This window comes from Oncorhynchus clarkii, chromosome 22, assembly GCF_045791955.1.
Source record: "Oncorhynchus clarkii lewisi isolate Uvic-CL-2024 chromosome 22, UVic_Ocla_1.0, whole genome shotgun sequence".
Lineage (NCBI taxonomy): Eukaryota > Metazoa > Chordata > Actinopteri > Salmoniformes > Salmonidae > Oncorhynchus > Oncorhynchus clarkii.
In genome coordinates this window covers 17255688-17273733 of record NC_092168.1, presented here as the reverse complement: position 1 = coordinate 17273733, position 18046 = coordinate 17255688, and the positions used below count along the sequence as shown (strand labels likewise).

The 18046-nt window shown below is 41.9% G+C and overlaps 1 protein-coding gene across 1 annotated transcript; it reads right to left on the bottom strand.

Moving 5' to 3' along the window:
* Window positions 1–1658: 1658 nt before the first annotated feature.
* On the bottom strand, window positions 1659–12355 carry LOC139380081 (fibrous sheath CABYR-binding protein-like). The gene is made up of 6 exons (XM_071122547.1): window positions 12239–12355; window positions 8586–8685; window positions 3760–4767; window positions 2304–2367; window positions 2075–2199; window positions 1659–1988 (listed from the first exon to the last, which is right to left on the bottom strand). Exons 1-6 carry the CDS (start codon window positions 12353–12355, stop codon window positions 1957–1959), a joined length of 1446 nt encoding a protein of 481 aa, XP_070978648.1. The 3' UTR covers window positions 1659–1956.
* Between the last annotated feature and the right edge of the window lie 5691 nt (window positions 12356–18046).

The following is an 18046-nucleotide window of genomic DNA, read 5'->3' as shown; positions in this document are numbered from 1 at the left end:
TGAGTTTTAATTAAAAAGTCTACAAAGTTCAACAATGGCTCTAGCATGGAGCCTATTCCTGCAACCACTGGCCTGCCTGGATAATTGCCTTGTGTTTTAAGGTTTGTGTAATTTCGGTAAAACGTACAGGCATGGACTTATGGCAGATTTGCAGTAAAGATATTCATATTCAGGTTGAGATAAGGTGGTTTAATAGGGCTTGCTCCAGATTAGAGCATATATCCCTTTGGAACACCTGTGTGGGGATCAACACTCAGTTTTCTGTAGACACGTTCAGTACTGAGTTGTCTCGGAATTTCTTCTTTATAGTCGAAACAACCACAGCACCCTCCTTTTTCCTTCATCTTGTTCCTCTGTTGCCATGCACCTGCAAAGAGATTGCTCAGATGTGCGAGTGCCTTTTGAATTTTGGGCCAAATAAAAAGTAGATTTTAGTAATTTATCAGATGCATACAGGAGCAAATGAGTGCCTTGCGCTAGGGCACAGACAGATTTTTCACCTAGTCAGCTCAGGGATTCGAACCAGCAACCTTTTGGTTACTGGCCCAATACTAACACTAGGCTACCTGCTGCCCTATTTAAAAAAGTACACATTTTAAAGGAGGTTGGTGGCACCTTAATTGGGGAGGATGGGCTCATGGAAATGGCTGGAGCAGCATTAGTGGAATGGTATAAAATACAAAGACGGTTTCCATGTGTTTGATGCCATTCAATTTGCTCCCTTCCAGCCATTATTATGAGCCGTCCTCCCCTCAGCAACCTCCACTGATATGTTCCATCAATATACGGCACCCCAAATCTAATATGTGGACATACAGCATCTGTAATTAAAGGTTAAGGCAAATCTGTATTCATCTTATTCATAGGAATTTATGTGCAGTTGTACAATACATACACTGAGTGGTACACCACCCAATCCACAACAATAGTTTGCTTCTACAGTGAGTCACATGACCGTGGCTTGCTATATAGCAGACAGTTACTGTTCGAATGAACGCTAGAATGGAAAAAACGAATGACCTAAGCGACTGAGCCATCTCAGAAACAGCAGGCATCTTGAGCTTTTCATGCACGACAGTGTCTAGGTTTACCGAGAACGGTGCGACAAATAACATCCAGGTAGCGGCAGCTCATTGAGAGGTCGAAGAACAGAAAGAATCATGCAAGCTAACAGGCAAATAACATCATCTCGGAACGCACAACTCGTCAGTCCTTGTCAAGGATGGGCTATTTCAGCAGACTGCCACACCGGGTTCTACTCTTATCAGCTAAAAACAAGAAGCGTCTCCAATTGGTACGCTATCACCAACAATGGACAATTAGGAGTGTAAAAACATTGCCTGGTGCAACATATCCCAGCTCCTGTTGTGTCATGCTGATGGCAGAGTCAGGATTTGGCATAAGCAGCATGAGTCCATTACCCATTCTGTCTGGTGTCAACAGTACAAGCTGTTGGCGGTAACGTTTCCATGCTCCAAATAATTCAGGCTGTCTGGGGGTAAAGGGGGGTCCGACCCAGTACTAGATGGGTGTCACTAATAAACTGGCCACGGATTGTGTATGGGTAGTCTCTTGACTTAAGCATTGCATGTGATGTACAATGATGACTTACAACATATTGATCCACTGTCGGATGAAACATGCAACGGAGACAAAAGTAAAACAATATGGATCAGTTTATTTTTCCCTTATCCAACTTAAACATTTCTGGATCTTCATCCTATGCAAAAGCATATTTCACAGCTCAAAGCGCAGCATCAGCTTGTCCTCCAACACGTACGTCTAATCCAGACTAATTTGCTAGAGAATTTCTAGATATACGGAAACAGCTGTATACCCCACAAACAAAATTAATGAACATGATTTGATATAGTAGCCTACGTAAATTATTACTAGATGTCCACTTCAAAGAACAGATTGACAGGAAAAGACAACAGAAAAGTTGACTGGTGATGTTTACTTGGGGGCAACTTCCTCCAACTTGGGCTCTGAAGAAGGAGAGAAAGGGTGTGAGATGAGAATTCTATGTAACGCATTTTTTTTAAAGATTCATGACCTTTATAAAACTACTAACCTGGGAACTTGAACTCTGGGAAAGCTGTGAGGTCACCACCGCCATACAGCCTCTGGAGTTTAGTCAGCTCTTCTGCCAAGTTCTTCTCATATGCAGGGCCTGCATCTACCAAACCACCACTAGCCCTGAGAGAGAAAAATAGGCCTAAACGTCAGCTTGATGACAAAGGGTGTGATTGTAAGCAAAACCGAAGCGCTAGCCACACAAAAAAAAAATAACTGTCACTTACGCGCTCTTTGAGGAATACTCGCGGATCGAATGCAGGAATAGCTTCTGGATGGGGTCCAGTTGAGCTGAGAGTCCAAGAAAATAAAATTATTTTCCATTCATTCACAGAAATTCCAACTATGACCATGCCCCTTTGGCTTAAACCATATGATAAAAAAAAACAAATCCCATCTGTGACCTAAACCCTCATGCACAAAACAGCACCTGGGAGTGGTAGACAGTATAGCATCTACAGGGGTAAGAGAGGAAAGGATTGAGTGTGAAAGGTCAGGTAACAGGTTAAATAAGTTCCGTGTCATGCTAGGCATCACAAGTTCATAGCATCACTTGGCAGACACTGGATCTATATTTGAGATTGAGATGTCCAATTTAAATCCCTGCATAACCAATTCATGTACATAAAAAAAGGTAATAATTGATAACCTCTTCCCCTACTCATGTTTAATTCCACACACAGCAATCAAGGTGCAAACTCAAACTCACCGAGTGCATTGACCACAAAGTGGATGGAAAGTTGACATTTCCAAAGTAATCTCATACAGCACCAAACAAATACAGAAGTGAGGGGATCAATTACAGATAACTGATATCATGCACCTCCTGGGTAAAACAAGTGCGACAAGGGAAGAGTAGGAAATCAGACCCCATTTCACAATGTAATCCGTCAGTAGCTGCCCAGAGGCAACAGACTGGCCAAAACCCTGGTTGGTTAGTATGACCATAGCATTACTTTTGACAGTACACAGTAACTTTAGCATTAACCGTACAAATAATCTTTAACATAAACACGCCAAACAGTAGTTTTAATTATAAAAAAACAAAATTAGGGGCATTGAGAATCAAGTCTTTGAAACAATGTTTGGTGAAGGGAATAGAGGACGAGGATATGAGGAGTTGTGCAAATACATTAATTGGCAGGTAAATGACATCACAATGATCAAGTGAAAATAGAAAGGAGAGGCTGAGAAACAAAGATGAGGGCAGTTCAGAATTAGTGAGTGCTGGAAAAACATGGCAAAATAAAGTGCGGAAAGACACTGAGCCAAGCAGATCAGTGCAGGCCATCACAGATGAACCCATGAGAAAATGATGATGCATCCAGATGCATGCATCAAGGTGGTCAAAGCAGCATGGTTACAAGTTAATGCACACAATCCCAGAAGGACCACAAATACAAAGAGGAGAATGGGGTTGTGTGGCTTGAGTCTACATGGCTGCAATGTAGAAGTGTGGTAGCATGGAGTAAATATGCCCACTAAAAAAAGATAAGCCAATTAGCTGCCCAATGCAAGAACGAAAAGCGCTTTTGTGATTTGGGGTATCTTTACAAGTTATCCTTACAGTTATAATATATTAACATCAAATGGGAATACAAATATGACTGTTGGTAGACTGTAGGGTCCACAGAGAGGAGAGAAGGGTTTAGGGGGAGGGGGGGGGGGGGGGGGTGTGTATACCCTCAGAAGCCTCAATCGGTACTGCATCAGCCGGGGCCTCTGCAATCAGCTCCTCTCCTGCAGCCTCCGCCACTACAGGGGAGGTGTCTACCAGCTCCTCAGTGGCAGCGTCAACGTGGGCAGCTCCAGCTACAACCTCTGCAGTAGCTTCAGCCACAAGCTCAGCTACAACAGGGGCTTCGGCTGCAGCTTCAGCCACATCTTCTGCAGCAGCTTCAACTGGGTCAGCTTCTACTGGAGCCTCTGCTACGGCTTCAACATGGGCTTCAGCCGCAGCTTCAATGGGGGCATCTTCTACAGCAGCTTCAACTGGGTCAGCTTCTACTGGAACCTCTGCTACGGCTTCAACATGGGCTTCAGGCGCAGCTTCAACAGGGGCAGCTTCTGCAGGGGCGACCTCTACTGGGGCTTCAGCTGCTGGTGCAATGGCTTCAGCGGGTGCAACGGCTTCGACAGCGGGTGCTTCAGTGGCAGTTTCAACAGCGGGTGTGGCAACTTCGGCTGCAGCAGGACCAGCAGCTTCAAAGGCAGGGGTGGCTTCAACTGCAACGGCTTCAGCTGCAACAACGGGGGCAGCTTCAGCTGCAATGGCTTTAACTGCAATGGCTTCAACAGCGGGGGCAGCTTCAGCAGCAACAACGGGAGTGGCTTCGGCTGCAATGGCTTCAACTGCAATGGCTTCAACAATGGGGGCAGCTTCAGCTGCCAGAGCAGCGGCTGGAGTCGGTGCAGCGGCTTCAGCAACTGCTTCACCTGAGAGGGCAACGGTTTCTACAACTGGTGTGGCTTCGACTGCAGCGGGAGCTGCTACAGCTTCAGCGGTGGCGACAATTGGCTCTGCGGCAACTGCTTCAAAAGGTTTGAGGGTGGCAGCAAGTTCTGCTGCGGCAGCAGCTGCTGGTGTCGCGTCTTTCCTGGGAAATTCCACGTATGTTCTGTGTGGGACAAGCTTCTCTATATCGAAGTATGTTTTGCCCTGGGACTTTTCTAGGACGGAGGAGGGGTGAAAACAAAGGATTTATTTACTTCTATTCATACTCTATGTAGTCTAAAAGGCTTGGACACCAACTTTTCCATAAAAATGTGGACGAAACTTACCCAGCACAACATGGCTACCCCCAGAGTATTCAAGAATGAACTAGATAAGACTAACTTTAATTGACAATTCAACTTAAGGATATAGGTATTTGAAAAATAACAGATTTATATGCCTATTACTGAAAGTTGAGAAATGTTGACACCTGGGGAAGGAAGACTTTAAATTCAAAATGTTCACCACAACTTAATATTTTTTTTTAAATGGTTAAACTAGCCAAGATAATTGCTCAAATTGTGGTACAAGTAGCCTGCAGAAAACAAATCTCTAGAAGATTCAGAATTTTAGATTTTTCAGCCTTTAGGCTCCAGGGACCCAAGAACGCTTGAGCGTCACTTTCCCTTCAGCATGTAGGCCTAGATGACTTCAGTTAGATTATCATCTTCAGTTCTTCTCCAAACATCTTCTTGACTTCTGCCAATGTCTTTGGCACCTACTGTACACACCGTCTTCAGCATCTGAAACCTTTCTTCTATGCAACTTCATAATGACAGTGCTGGTCAATCTTCAGTAAAGGCAGGATTATGGAGTGTTCTTGATTAGTTATGGAAATGTTCCACAATACTTCATATTTAAAAGTCTCACAACAAATATAAATCTTCTGGGACAAATGGAGTGGTCATGTCACAAGTGGGGTGTTTAATCAGCCAGATTGGGGTGTTTATTCAGTCTTGCCATCATCCTCTTCTTCCTGGGGCAACAGATTAATGCCGAACTGGGCGCTTTTGTTACAGCTAAATGAAATCTCTAGATGGTTCACAGCCTAGTCTCTCACTTTGTCATGGTGTGCCAAGTATTTGATGCCTTTGTAAAATATCAAACAAAATTATGCAAAAGGGTCAGTTTATGGAGTTAGTCAGTCTATTTGCCTAATTATACTTTATAATTATAAATTATAAATTATATTTAAATTATAATTTGAGCACTCTCACTGTGCTCAAGAATTGACATCTGCTCTAGTGATGGGAATTTGGGCTCTTTTTACTGACTGATCTTTCTCTCGTCCAGTCAAAATAACAAATATTTAGACTAATTTCATTCATTCGAGTCCGTTAATGCCAAGAGCACGCAGGACACCCTGCTGGCGAACAATGATCTAAACTTGAGTCATGATTCTACAAGCTTCTCATTCAAATGTTGCTCACCATAGGGGGCTTATTGGAGCGGTCACTTGTGACAGACTTGTAAAAGTGTGCTTAAAAACAAAGTATCGTAAAACTTAACATTTTTTAAACTCTGAGCATGGCGACATATTTCAGCAAATAAACACCCGTTTCAAATAAACTTAGGGTCTAAATGAGATTACCATGGACAAAGCCTCTGATTATTGCCACAGTCATGTGCATTAAAAAATAAAACACCTAACTCAAGCTAGCAGTGATGAAATCCGCAAAGCAAAATTCTGTCGAGGCAACAGCCAGGCATTTTGGAATAGATCCAAAACAGAGATGCATGAAGTTGAACTTCAACGTTTAGGCGGTGGGCCGAAGCAAGCTATCTGCTTTAGCTTTCGAGATGATCGATCTCTGTTGAGGGGGAGCTGTTTTTTGCATATCGTGTCTATTTATTCTGAACATATTTCCATTTATTGGTAATGTCAATTCTTGCACATTTTTGCAAAATAAATTGCTTTTTTGTTAGAGAAAAACTTAACCGTAAACCAATCAAAATCCATATACTAGCCATGGTACTAACTCCTCCAACCACGTTATCCGTACCTAAGGAAGTAGAAAGCTGGTGATAGCTCGAGAGAGAGACCTCTGTCCGACAAACTGCCATTATGTAGTCTTATATTTTCAATCTTCAAACTATTTAGTTATAGAAATGCAATACCATCAATGCAATATATAAAATGACTCCCAACATAGAATGCAGCAACCTTAGTAATGTATTTTTGTAATTTTCTACATGGTGGAATAGTAAAGACATCAAAACTATGAAATAACACATGGAATCATGTAGTAACCAAAAAAGAAATATTATAAAATATATTTTGATTTGTTTAGTAGCCACCCGTTGCCTTGATGACAGCTTTGCACAATCTTGGCATTCTCTCAACCAGCCATGTTATAAGTTAATTTGTGGAATTTCTTTCCTTAATGTATTTGAGCCAATCAGTTGTGTTGTGACAAGGTATGGGTGGTATACAAAAGATGTACCAAAAAAAAACAACAACAAAAAAAACACTTCCTTGGTTACTGCATGATTTCATATGTTATTTCATAGTTATGAAGCATTCTGCAGCGATAGGCCATCCCATCTGGTTTGCGCTTAGTGGGAAAATCATTTATTTTTCAACAGGACAATGATGCAAAACAGACCTCCAGGCTGTGTGAGGGCTATTTGACCGAGAAGGAGAATGATTGAGTGCTGCATCAGATGACCTGGCCTCCACAATCACCCAACCTCAACCCAATTGAGATGGTTTGGGATGAGTTGGACCGCAGAGGCAAGGAAAAGCAGTCAACAAGTGCTCAGCATATGTGGGAACTCCTTCAAGACTGTTGGAAAAGCATTCCAGGCGAAGCTGGTTGAGAGAATGCCAAGAGTGTGCAAAGCTGTCAAGGCTGGTCAAGGGTGGCTACTTTAAAGAAAATATATTATTAAAATATATCTAAAATATATTTTTTATTTGTATAACACTTTTTTGGTTACTACATCATTCTATGTGTTATTACAGAGTTTTGATCTATTCACTATTATTCTACAATGTAAAAATAAAAGAAAAACCCTTGAATGAGTAGGTGTGTCCAAACTTTAACTGGTACTGTATATACAGCGCCTTCGGAAAGTAGTCAGACCCTTTGACTTTTTCCACTTTGGTATGTTACAGCCTTATTCTAAAATGGATTAAATAGTCCCCCGGGCTGCCAGCTCTAGGAAGAGTCTTGGTGATTCCAAACTTCTTCCATTTAAGAATGATGGAGGCCACTGTGTTCTTGGGGGCCTTCAATGCTGCATACATTTTTTGGTACCCTTCCCCCAGATCTGTGCCTCGACACAATCCTGTCTCATAGCTCTATGGACAATTCCGTCGACCTCATGGCCTGCTTTTTGCTCTTACATGCCTTTCCAAATCATGTCCAATCAATTGAATTTACCACAGGTGGACTCCAATCAAGTTGTAGAAACATCTCAAGGATGATCAATGGAAACTGGATGCACCTGAGCTCAATTTTGAGTCTCATAGCGAAGGGTCTGAATACTTATTTATTTCTAAATTTTTATAAATTTGCAAAAAAAATCTAAAAACCTGTTTTCTCTCTCATTATGGGGTATTGTGTGTAGATTACTGATTTTTATTTTATCCATTTTAGAATAAGGCTGTAAAGTAACAACATGTGGAAAAAGTCAAGGGGTCTTAATATCTTCCCTAGGCACTGCATCTACCTTCCATCCCAGCACATGGGCTGTTAGTCTACACTTGTTGTTTACTTAGCATTTAACAAATACAATTTGATTTGACTCTAGCGCCGCAGGAGCATATACCAACCCTACTGTCAGCAGGTCAAACAAACTACTTAAATGAACGAGTCACTCAAATCATCAAATCTTATTGGTCACATACACATGGTTAGCAGATGTTATTGCGAGTGTCGCGAAATGCTTAAATGCACAACTAATCGTGACTCGAGTACGTAAAAAGCGTTGTTCAAAAATAACCAATCGTTCGTGAACTCCACATCACCAATCTGCTCAAGTATCATACACTACAAATAATTGTACTTACTCTCTGAACTGCTCTTCTTGGGCTTCTTGGGACCACCAGCATTCGTGCATAAGGCAACAGCTGCAGGAGCTCTCCTCAAAGAGCTCTCCGCCTGCACGCACTGATCAAAGTACACACGAATTAGTGATAATTCACATGACGTCAACAAACTAATAATTGTCAGACAAAACTTGATTTGCAGTTAGTTAACGGTCAATGTTGAGTTGGTTGGCTATTACATTTAAGCGCAGAGATGTTAGCTATAGCAGAAGACTAGCTACTCCTACTAGCTTCGTGCCATGGCGAGTAGGCCCCACCGCCCAGCCATCTAGCTGGCTAACATCAACGTTTACGTATAGAAAGTTAGCGAGCGGTCACAATCTTAAATAAATAGCTGATATAGCTATATACTTTGACAACTTGTTTACTCACTCAATATTTTCTCATATTCTAAATTAACCACGTGTGCACTTGATATGAAAAGTATACAACTAACGTTAGCTGGATAGCTAAATTATCTAACGTTTGCTAGCGCTTTCCATGTTTCTAAAATCCAATCAAGCGCACAACTCAGCACAAATGGAAAAACAAAGGAGCAGGTTATTATAGGTGTCTTTTCGAAAACAATGGTGCGTTAAAACTTTAAAGAATACTGTGGTTATGTGCATGACATTTCATTACCTTGAGAGAGCCAAGTCGCCCTATCCTCAGCAAGGAAGCCGCCATCTTTGCGCTTTAAAATCCTTCCTATGGAAACACTGCTTGATCTTCGGCCCACAGTCTGCCTGTGTGTGTTTTAATAACAAAACCAATAAAAATATATTCCATCATTTTTTTTATCATCACTTTATAACAGAATGCATGTGATCATTGTTAGGGAAGTGAGTTAACAATTAACAAATATGAAACGTGTGCATTGAAGCAGTAATAACAATAGTTATTACACGTCTGCAATATAGAACGATTACATGATTGATAATTTATGCGATTGCCAGTTTGTATTTTAATTCTTCTTTACAAATGTGAGCTCGGGGCCAATATGCCGTTGCCATAAATTCAGTGAAAGTTTTACCAACTTTAGTAAAGTTCAATGGCTTCTTTAGTCAGGAAGCATCCTCAAACTAAGGTTCGACCAATGGTGGATATTTGCTATATTTATATAGCCTAGCTATGAAGTTAGAATTAAAATAGGATATCTACCAATAGGTCTGGAAGGGCAAATCTTGAAGCTCCTGCCTGCCTGGTGGTCACAGCATCAAGCGGCTTTACGTAACAGAAGCTCAACCAGTGACAGTACACGCCCCCTCATCAAGTCGGGGACACATCAGTGCAATGAAAGTGCTTGTGGCAAAGATAACAGCAAATATTTTTTATAACTAACCCATTGTTCTATCAGTGTAACAGTGTGCAACAGTTTTTATATAACCTTCAACATAATATCAACATTTATAATGCACAGTTGATGGAAGCTATCAAGTTTGTTTTCCGCACTTCCTTTTGTTTTCATACTTCTTTTGTATTCAGGTCCAGCTGCATAACACATGAAACAGTTTTTCAACTCATCTTGACATGAGTTATGTAAATCTCTATTCAGGCAATAGTTTTCTCCCTTGTTAAAGTCACCTTACTTATTTTAAAGCAACAAAGCTTAGTTCATAATTCAAAGGAGTGTACATTTGGTTCTTTGATGACGTAAATGAGGTGCGACAAATTCTTCGCACATCTGTCACAGAGTTTCAGGTGCAACATCACAAAATTTCCGGAAACGCTTGTGAAGCAGACCAGGTCAGGATTTTATTAGTAAATGAGAGAAGTTAACATTTCTTCCATGGTTAATTTGATCGAAATCTAAAGGTACAAACTAGATTCGACCGTTAGACCCGATTATGTGTTTCTGTGCATGAGTTTATTAGCTCGCCAACGTCGCCATGGCAACGCCCACAAGCGTAATCGAGGATGTATACTTGAGAAGCAGTTTCTAATTATCTTCATACTGTACTGTCTTTGCTTCTGTGCTGGTCCGTGCTATCACGAATCATTGGGACGTCCCTACCATATAAATATTAATGAATAGAACGGGCTTGGAAGCTCTAACCCTGGCAATTGAATTTCCTCATTTGTTGTTCTATTATGACTAAGTACGTTTGTTTTCAGAATTTAACAAATAAGAAGTAGGCCTGTCTTTTATTTCAATATTCTACTAATCCACAAGGATTTATAAAACCATATTTTTAATACTTTTAATATTTCCATCAATAATTAGTAAATTATTGCACCTGATTTTGACCCTGAAAATATGACTTATATTTTATCTTAAAGCTTTTCAGCAATTAACTAAATGTGTGCAGTAAGAATGAGAATGATGGAGGCCACTGTGTTCTTGGGGACTTTCAATGCTGCAGAAATATTTTGGTACCCTTCACCAGATCTGTGCCTCAACACGATCCTGTCTCAGGGATCTACGGACAATTACTTAGAATTCATGGCTCGGTTTTAGCTCTGAATGTCACTGTCAACTGTGGGACCTTATATAGACAAGTGTGTGCCTTTCCAAATCATGTCCAATCAATTGAATTTACCACAGGTGGACTCCAATCCAGTTGAAGAAACATCTCAAGGATGATCAATTGAAACAGGATGCACCTGAGCTCAATTTCGAGTCTTATTGCAAAAGGTCTGAATACTTCAGTAAATAATGTAATTCTGTTTTTTATTTGTAATAAATTTGCAATCATTTCGAATAACCTATTCACTTCGTCATTACAAGGTATTTTGTGTAAATTGATTCAGGAAAAATTATTTAATACATTTTAGAATAAGGCTGTAAAGTAACAAAATGTGGAAAATGGGAAGGGGTCTGAATACTTTCCGAATGCACCGTATCTACTGTAGGATCAGATGATGGAAGAGAGCAAGGTACACCCTTTGTTTTTATCGATGGTCTAACTCCTCCCTTAACAGAGCCGAAAATGAGGCAATATGCTTATTTCTAGCACTTAAATGGTTTAGGGACCGTGTAAAAGTCCAATATCTGTGATTACATGTCAGCAAAAATATATATGTTTTCGCATTCCCATTCATGAGGGTTAGCCCTATATGAAGATTACACACTGTATAAGGCTTCCAGTTTTTAGTTACTAGAGGTGCAATATTTGACCCATTTCAAACCAAATTTGATTTGTCATATGCGCCGAATACAACAGCTGACCTTACCATGAAATACTTACTTACAAGCCCTTAACCAACAATGAAGGTCAAGAAATAGTTAGGAAAATATTTTCTAAATAAAATAAAATGAAAAGTAACACAATAAAATAACAATAACGAGGCTATATACAGGGGGTACAGGTTAGTCGAGGTAATTTGTACATGTAGGTAGGGGTAAAGTGACTATGCATAGATAATAAACAGCGAGTAGCAGCAGTGTAAAAACAAAGGGTGGTGGGGGGGTCAAATGGCCACCTGGATTAACTGATCAGCAGTCTTATGGCTTCGGGGTAGAAGCTGTTAAGAAGCCTTTTGGATGTGTCGTCCGGTAGCAGAGAGAACAGTCTATGACGCGGGTGACTGGAGTCTTTGATCATTTTTTGGGCCTTCCTCTGACACTGCCTAGTATATAGGTCCTGGATGGCAGGAAGCTTGTCCCCAGTGATGTACTGGGCCATATGCACTACCCTCTGTAGCACCTTGCGGTCAGATGCCAAGCAGTTGCCATACCATGCGGTGACGCAACCGGTTAGGATGCTCTCGATGGTGCAGCTGTAGAACTTTTTGAGGATCTGGGGACTCATGCCAAATCTTTTCAGTGTCCTGAGGGGGAAAAGGTGTTGTTGTGCCCTCTTCACGATTGTCTTGGTGTGTTTGGGCCATGATGGTTTGTTGGTGATATGGACACCAAGGAACTTGAAGCTCTCGACCTGCTCCACTACAGCCCCATCGATGTGAATGGGGGCGTGTTCGGCCCTCCTTTTCCTGTAGTCCACGATCAGCACCTTTGTATTGCTCACGTTGAGGCAGAGTTTGTTGTCCTGGCACCACACTGCCAGGTCTCTGACATCCTCCCTATGGGCTGTCTCATCGTTGTTGGTGATCAGACCTACCACTGTTGTGTCGTCAGCAAACTTAATCAAATCAAATCAAATCAAATGTATTTATATAGCCCTTCGTACATCAGCTGATATCTCAAAGTGCTGTACAGAAACCCAGCCTAAAACCCCAAACAGCAAGCAATGCAGGTGTAGAAGCACGGTGGCTAGGAAAAACTCCCTAGAAAGGCCAAAACCTAGGAAGAAACCTAGAGAAGAACCAGGCTATGTGGGGTGGCCAGTCCTCTTCTGGCTGTGCCGGGTGGAGATTATAACAGAACATGGCCAAGATGTTCAAATGTTCATAAATTACCAGCATGGTCGAATAATAATAAGGCAGAACAGTTGAAACTGGAGCAGCAGCATGGTCAGGATGACCACATCAGTGAATCAACCCACTCAGGTGACGCACCCCCTCCAGGGACGGCATGAGAGAGCCCCAGTAAGCCAGTGACTCAGCCCCTGTAATAGGGTTAGAGGCAGAGAATCCCAGTGGAAAGAGGGGAACCGGCCAGGCAGAGACAGCAAGGGCGGTTCGTTGCTCCAGAGCCTTTCCGTTCACCTTCCCAATCCTGGGCCAGACTACACTTAATCATATGACCCACTGAAGAGATGAGTCTTCAGTAAAGACTTAAAGGTTGAGACAGAGTTTGTGTCTCTTACATGGGTAGGCAGACCGTTCCATAAAAATGGAGCTCTATAGGAGAAAGCCCTGCCTCCAGCTGTTTGCTTAGAAATTCTAGGGACAATTAGGAGGCCTGCGTCTTGTGACCATAGCGTACGTGTAGGTATGTACGGCAGGACCAAATCAGAGAGATGGGTAGGAGCAAGCCCATGTAATGCTTTGTAGGTTAGCAGTAAAACCTTGAAATCAGCCCTTGCTTTGACAGGAAGCCAGTGTAGAGAGGCTAGCACTGGAGTAATATGGTCATATTTTTTGGATCTAGTCAGGATTCTAGCAGCCGTATTTAGCACTAACTAAAGTTTATTTAGTGCTTTATCCGGGTAGCCGGAAAGTGGAGCATTGCAGTAGTCTAACCTAGAAGTGACAAAAGCATGGATTAATTTTTCTGCATCATTTTTGGACATAAAGTTTCTGATTTTTGCAATCATACGTAGATGGAAAAAAGCTGTCCTTGAAATGGTCTTGATATGTTCTTCAAAAGAGAGACCAGGGTCCAGAGTAACGCCGAGGTCCTTCACAGTTTTATTTGAGACGACTGTACAACCATTAAGATTAATTGTCAGATTCAACAGAAGATCTCTTTGTTTCTTGGGACCTAGAACAAGCATCTCTGTTTTGTCCAAGTTTAAAAGTAGAAAGTTTGCAGCCATCCACTTCCTTATGTCTGAAACACATGCTTCTAGCAAGGGCAATTTTGGGGCTTCACCATGTTTCATTGAAATGTACAGCTGTGTGTCATCCGCATAGCAGTGAAAGTTACCATTATGTTTTCGAATAACATCCCCAAGAGGTAAAATATATAGTGAAAACAATAGTGGTCCTAAAACGGAACCTTGAGGAACACCGAAATTAAGGATGGTGTTGGAGTCATGCTTGGCCACGCAGTCGTGGGTGAACAGGGAGTACAGGAGGGGACTAAGCACACACCGCTGAGGGGCCCCTGTGTTGAGGATCAGCATGGCAGATGTGTTGTTACCTATCCTTACCAACTGGGGGCGGCCCATCAGAAATTCCAGGATCCAGTTGCAGAGGGAGGTGTTTAGTCCCAGGGTCCTTAGCTTAGTGATGAGCTTTGTGGGCACTATGGTGTTGAACGCAAAGCTGTAGTCATTGAACAGCATTCTTACATAGGTGTTCCTTTTGTCCAGGTAGGAAAGGGCAGTGTGGAGTGCGTAATCTGTGGATCTGTTGGGGTGGTATGCAAATTGGAGTGGGTCTAGTGTTTCGGGGTGATGGTGTTGATGTGAGCCAAGACCAGACTTTCAAAGCACTTCATGGCTACCGATGTGAGTGCTATGGGGTTGTGGTCATTTAGGCAGGTTACATTTACTTTCTTGGGCACAGGGACTATGGTGGTCTGCTTGAAACATGTATGTATTACAGATTCTGTAAGGGAAAGGTTTAAAATGTCAGTGAAGACACTTGCCAGTTGGTACACGCATGCTCTGAGTACTCGTCCTGGTAAACCGTCTGAACTTGCGGCTTTGTGAATGTTGACCTGTTTAAAGGTCTTGCTCACATCGGCTAAGAAGAGCGTGATCACACAGTCGTCCGGAACAGCTGGTGCTCTCATGCATGCTTCAGTGTTGCTTGCCTTGAAGATAGCATAAAGGGCATTTAGCCCGTCTGGTAGGCTCGCGTCACTGGGCAGCTCGCGGCTGGGTTTGCAAGCCCTGACACATCCGACGTGCGTCAGAGCCGGTGTAGTAGGATTCAATCTTAGTCCTGTTTTGATGCTTTGCCTGTTTGATGGTTCGTCTGAGGGCATAGCGGGATTTCTTATAAGTGTCTGGATTTGTGTCCCGCTCCTTGAAAGCGGCAGCTCTAACCTTTAGCTCGGTGCGGATGTTGCCTGTAATCCATGACTTCTGATTTTGAAATGTACGTACGGTCACTGTGTGGGATGACGTCCTCAATGCACTTATTGATGTAGCCATTGACTGAGGTGGTATACTCCTTAATGCCATTGGATGAATCCTGGAACATATTCCAGTCTATGCTAGCAAAACAGACTTGTAGCATAGCATCTGTGTCATCTGACAACTTCTCTATTGAGCGAGTCACTGGTACTTCCTGCTTTAGTTTTTGCTTGTAAGCAGGAATCAGCAGGATAAAATTATGGTCAGATTTTCCAAATGGAGGGAGAGCTTTGGACAGGGCTCTGTGTGTGGAGTAAAGGTGGTCTAGAGTTGAGTGTGGCCAGCCAACTGTATATTATCTGTGTCATAGTTGAGCCACGACTCTGTGAAACGTAAGATATTACAGTTTTTAATGTCCCGTTGGTAGGATAGTCTCGAATGGAGCTCATCGTTTATTCTCCGGTGATTGCACGTTGGCCAATAGAACAGATGGTACAGGCGGATTACCCACTCGCCAACAAATTCTCACAAGGTACCCCGATCTCCGCCCACTGTACCTCCGTCTTTTCTTCACGTGAATAACAAGGATTTGAGCCTAGTCTTGGAGAAACAGTATATCCCTTGTGTGGGACACATTAAATAAAACATATTTGTCCAGTTCAAGGTGAGTAATCGCTGTTCTGATATCCAGAATCTATTTTCGGTCATAAGAGACGGTAGCAGCAACATTATTTACAAAATAAGTTATAAACAATGCGAAAAAACACACAAAATAGCACTTGGTTAGGTGCCCGTAAAACGGCAGACATCCCCTCCCCCCTGTTAAAGGTGTAATAAGGATACTTGCAACTGAGGACAGATGATTTGTATGCGCTACGAGCTTCAGCGGTCCTGTTCTGGGAGCTTGTGTGGCCTACCAGTTCATGGCTGAGCCGTTGTTGCTCCTAGATGTTTCCACTTCACAATAACAGCACTTACAGTAGACCGGGGCAGAAATTTGACGAACTGGCTTGTTGAAAAGGTGTCATCCAATAACGGTGCCAAGTTGAAAGTCATTGCGCTCTTCAGTATGGGCCATTCTACGGCCAATGTTTGTCTGTGAAGATTGCATTGGAAGTGTGCTCAATTTTATACACCTGTCAGCAACGGGTGTGGCTGAAATAGCCGGATCCACTAATTTGAAAGGGTGTTTACATACTTTGTATATATAAGTCCATACCTTTGGCCAATTTGCAAACATATTGCAAGTTCCACCTACATTTTGCTATTGGAACATCACTGTCATAAAAAGCTTCTCTAATTACTTACTTACTGTAACTACTATGGTTGAATTTACAAGTGATGGATCTGTATTGACCACAGTTTGTTTCTAAAGGGTTAGAACACCATCTGGTATTGCTTTACACATAATTTAATTTCCCTTTGGTGAGACAGGGAGCTCAAACATTGAGCAGCTGGCCCACAAGTAAAATGTCCTTCCTAAACCAATGTTCTAAAAACAGTGACTTGTTTTAATATTTTATGACTAGATTATTCCATATAACATACATATGAGGGGAAATTTTGTTTGTATAGAAGGGACAAACAATTAAGCATTTGTTTGTGGAAATCAGCCTGTTTAACAGGATGTTTTTCAACGACAAAAGGAAACTGGTATTGTAAATCAAAAGCTGTTTGGGTCCTTAAAGTAATGCTGTATCCAACAGACCCCTTTTCAGTACACGATACACTGACGTCACGCACAGATGCGGCAGTAATAAAGCTATCGCCATCATTTATTCTAAATAAAATACATTTTTGCGGTTCTCACTCACAACGCTGTTTTGATTCTTGATTGAACAGTCACTAAGATTATATTTGGTTGTGAGCTTTGCAAAATAACTATTTTGTATGCAGCAGTGGTTAGCTATAATGCTAACACTCATTGATACAGGCTGTAGGAAAAGCTAGCCAAATAGCCATTTTACTGGTTGAAGTTGAAGTGTTTTTTAAGTATAATGCAGTTGATTTGAGATGACACAAACATTAAGCAGGACATTCATGCAAGCCTTAAAATCCATGTATAATCCAAAAGTAGTGGGAATTGCACTCATAAGCAACATGTGTACAGTGGGGAGAACAAGTATTTGATACACTGACGATTTTGCAGGTTTTTCTACTTACAAAGCATGTAGAGGTCTGTCATTTTTTATCATAGGTACACTTCAATTGTGAGAGACGGAATCTAAAATAAAAATCCAGAAAAATCACATTGTATGATTTTTAAGTAATTAATTTGCATTTTATTGCATGACATAAGTATTTGATACATCAGAAAAGCAGAACTTAATATTTGGTACAGAAACCTTTGTTTGCAATTACAGAGATCATACGTTTCCTGTAGTTCTTGACCAGGTTTGCACACACTGCAGCAGGGATTTTGGCCCACTCCTCCATACAGACCTTCTCCAGATCCTTCAGGTTTCGGGGCTGTCGCTGGGCAATACGGACTTTCAGCTCCCTCCAAAGATTTTCTATTGGGTTCAGGTCTGGAGACTGGCTAGGCCACTCCAGGACCTTGAGATGCTTCTTACGGAGCCACTCCTTAGTTGCCCTGGCTGTGTGTTTCGGGTCCTTGTCATGCTGGAAGACCCAGCCATGACCCATCTTCAATGCTCTTACTGAGGGAAGGAGGTTGTTGGCCAAGATCTCGGTATACATGGTCCCATCCATCCTCCCCTCAATACGGTGCAATCGTCCTGTCCCCTTTGCAGAAAAGCATCCCCAAAGAATGATGTTTCCACCTCCATGTTTCACGGTTGGGATGGTGTTCTTGTACTCATCCTTCTTCTTCCTCCAAACACGGTGAGTGGA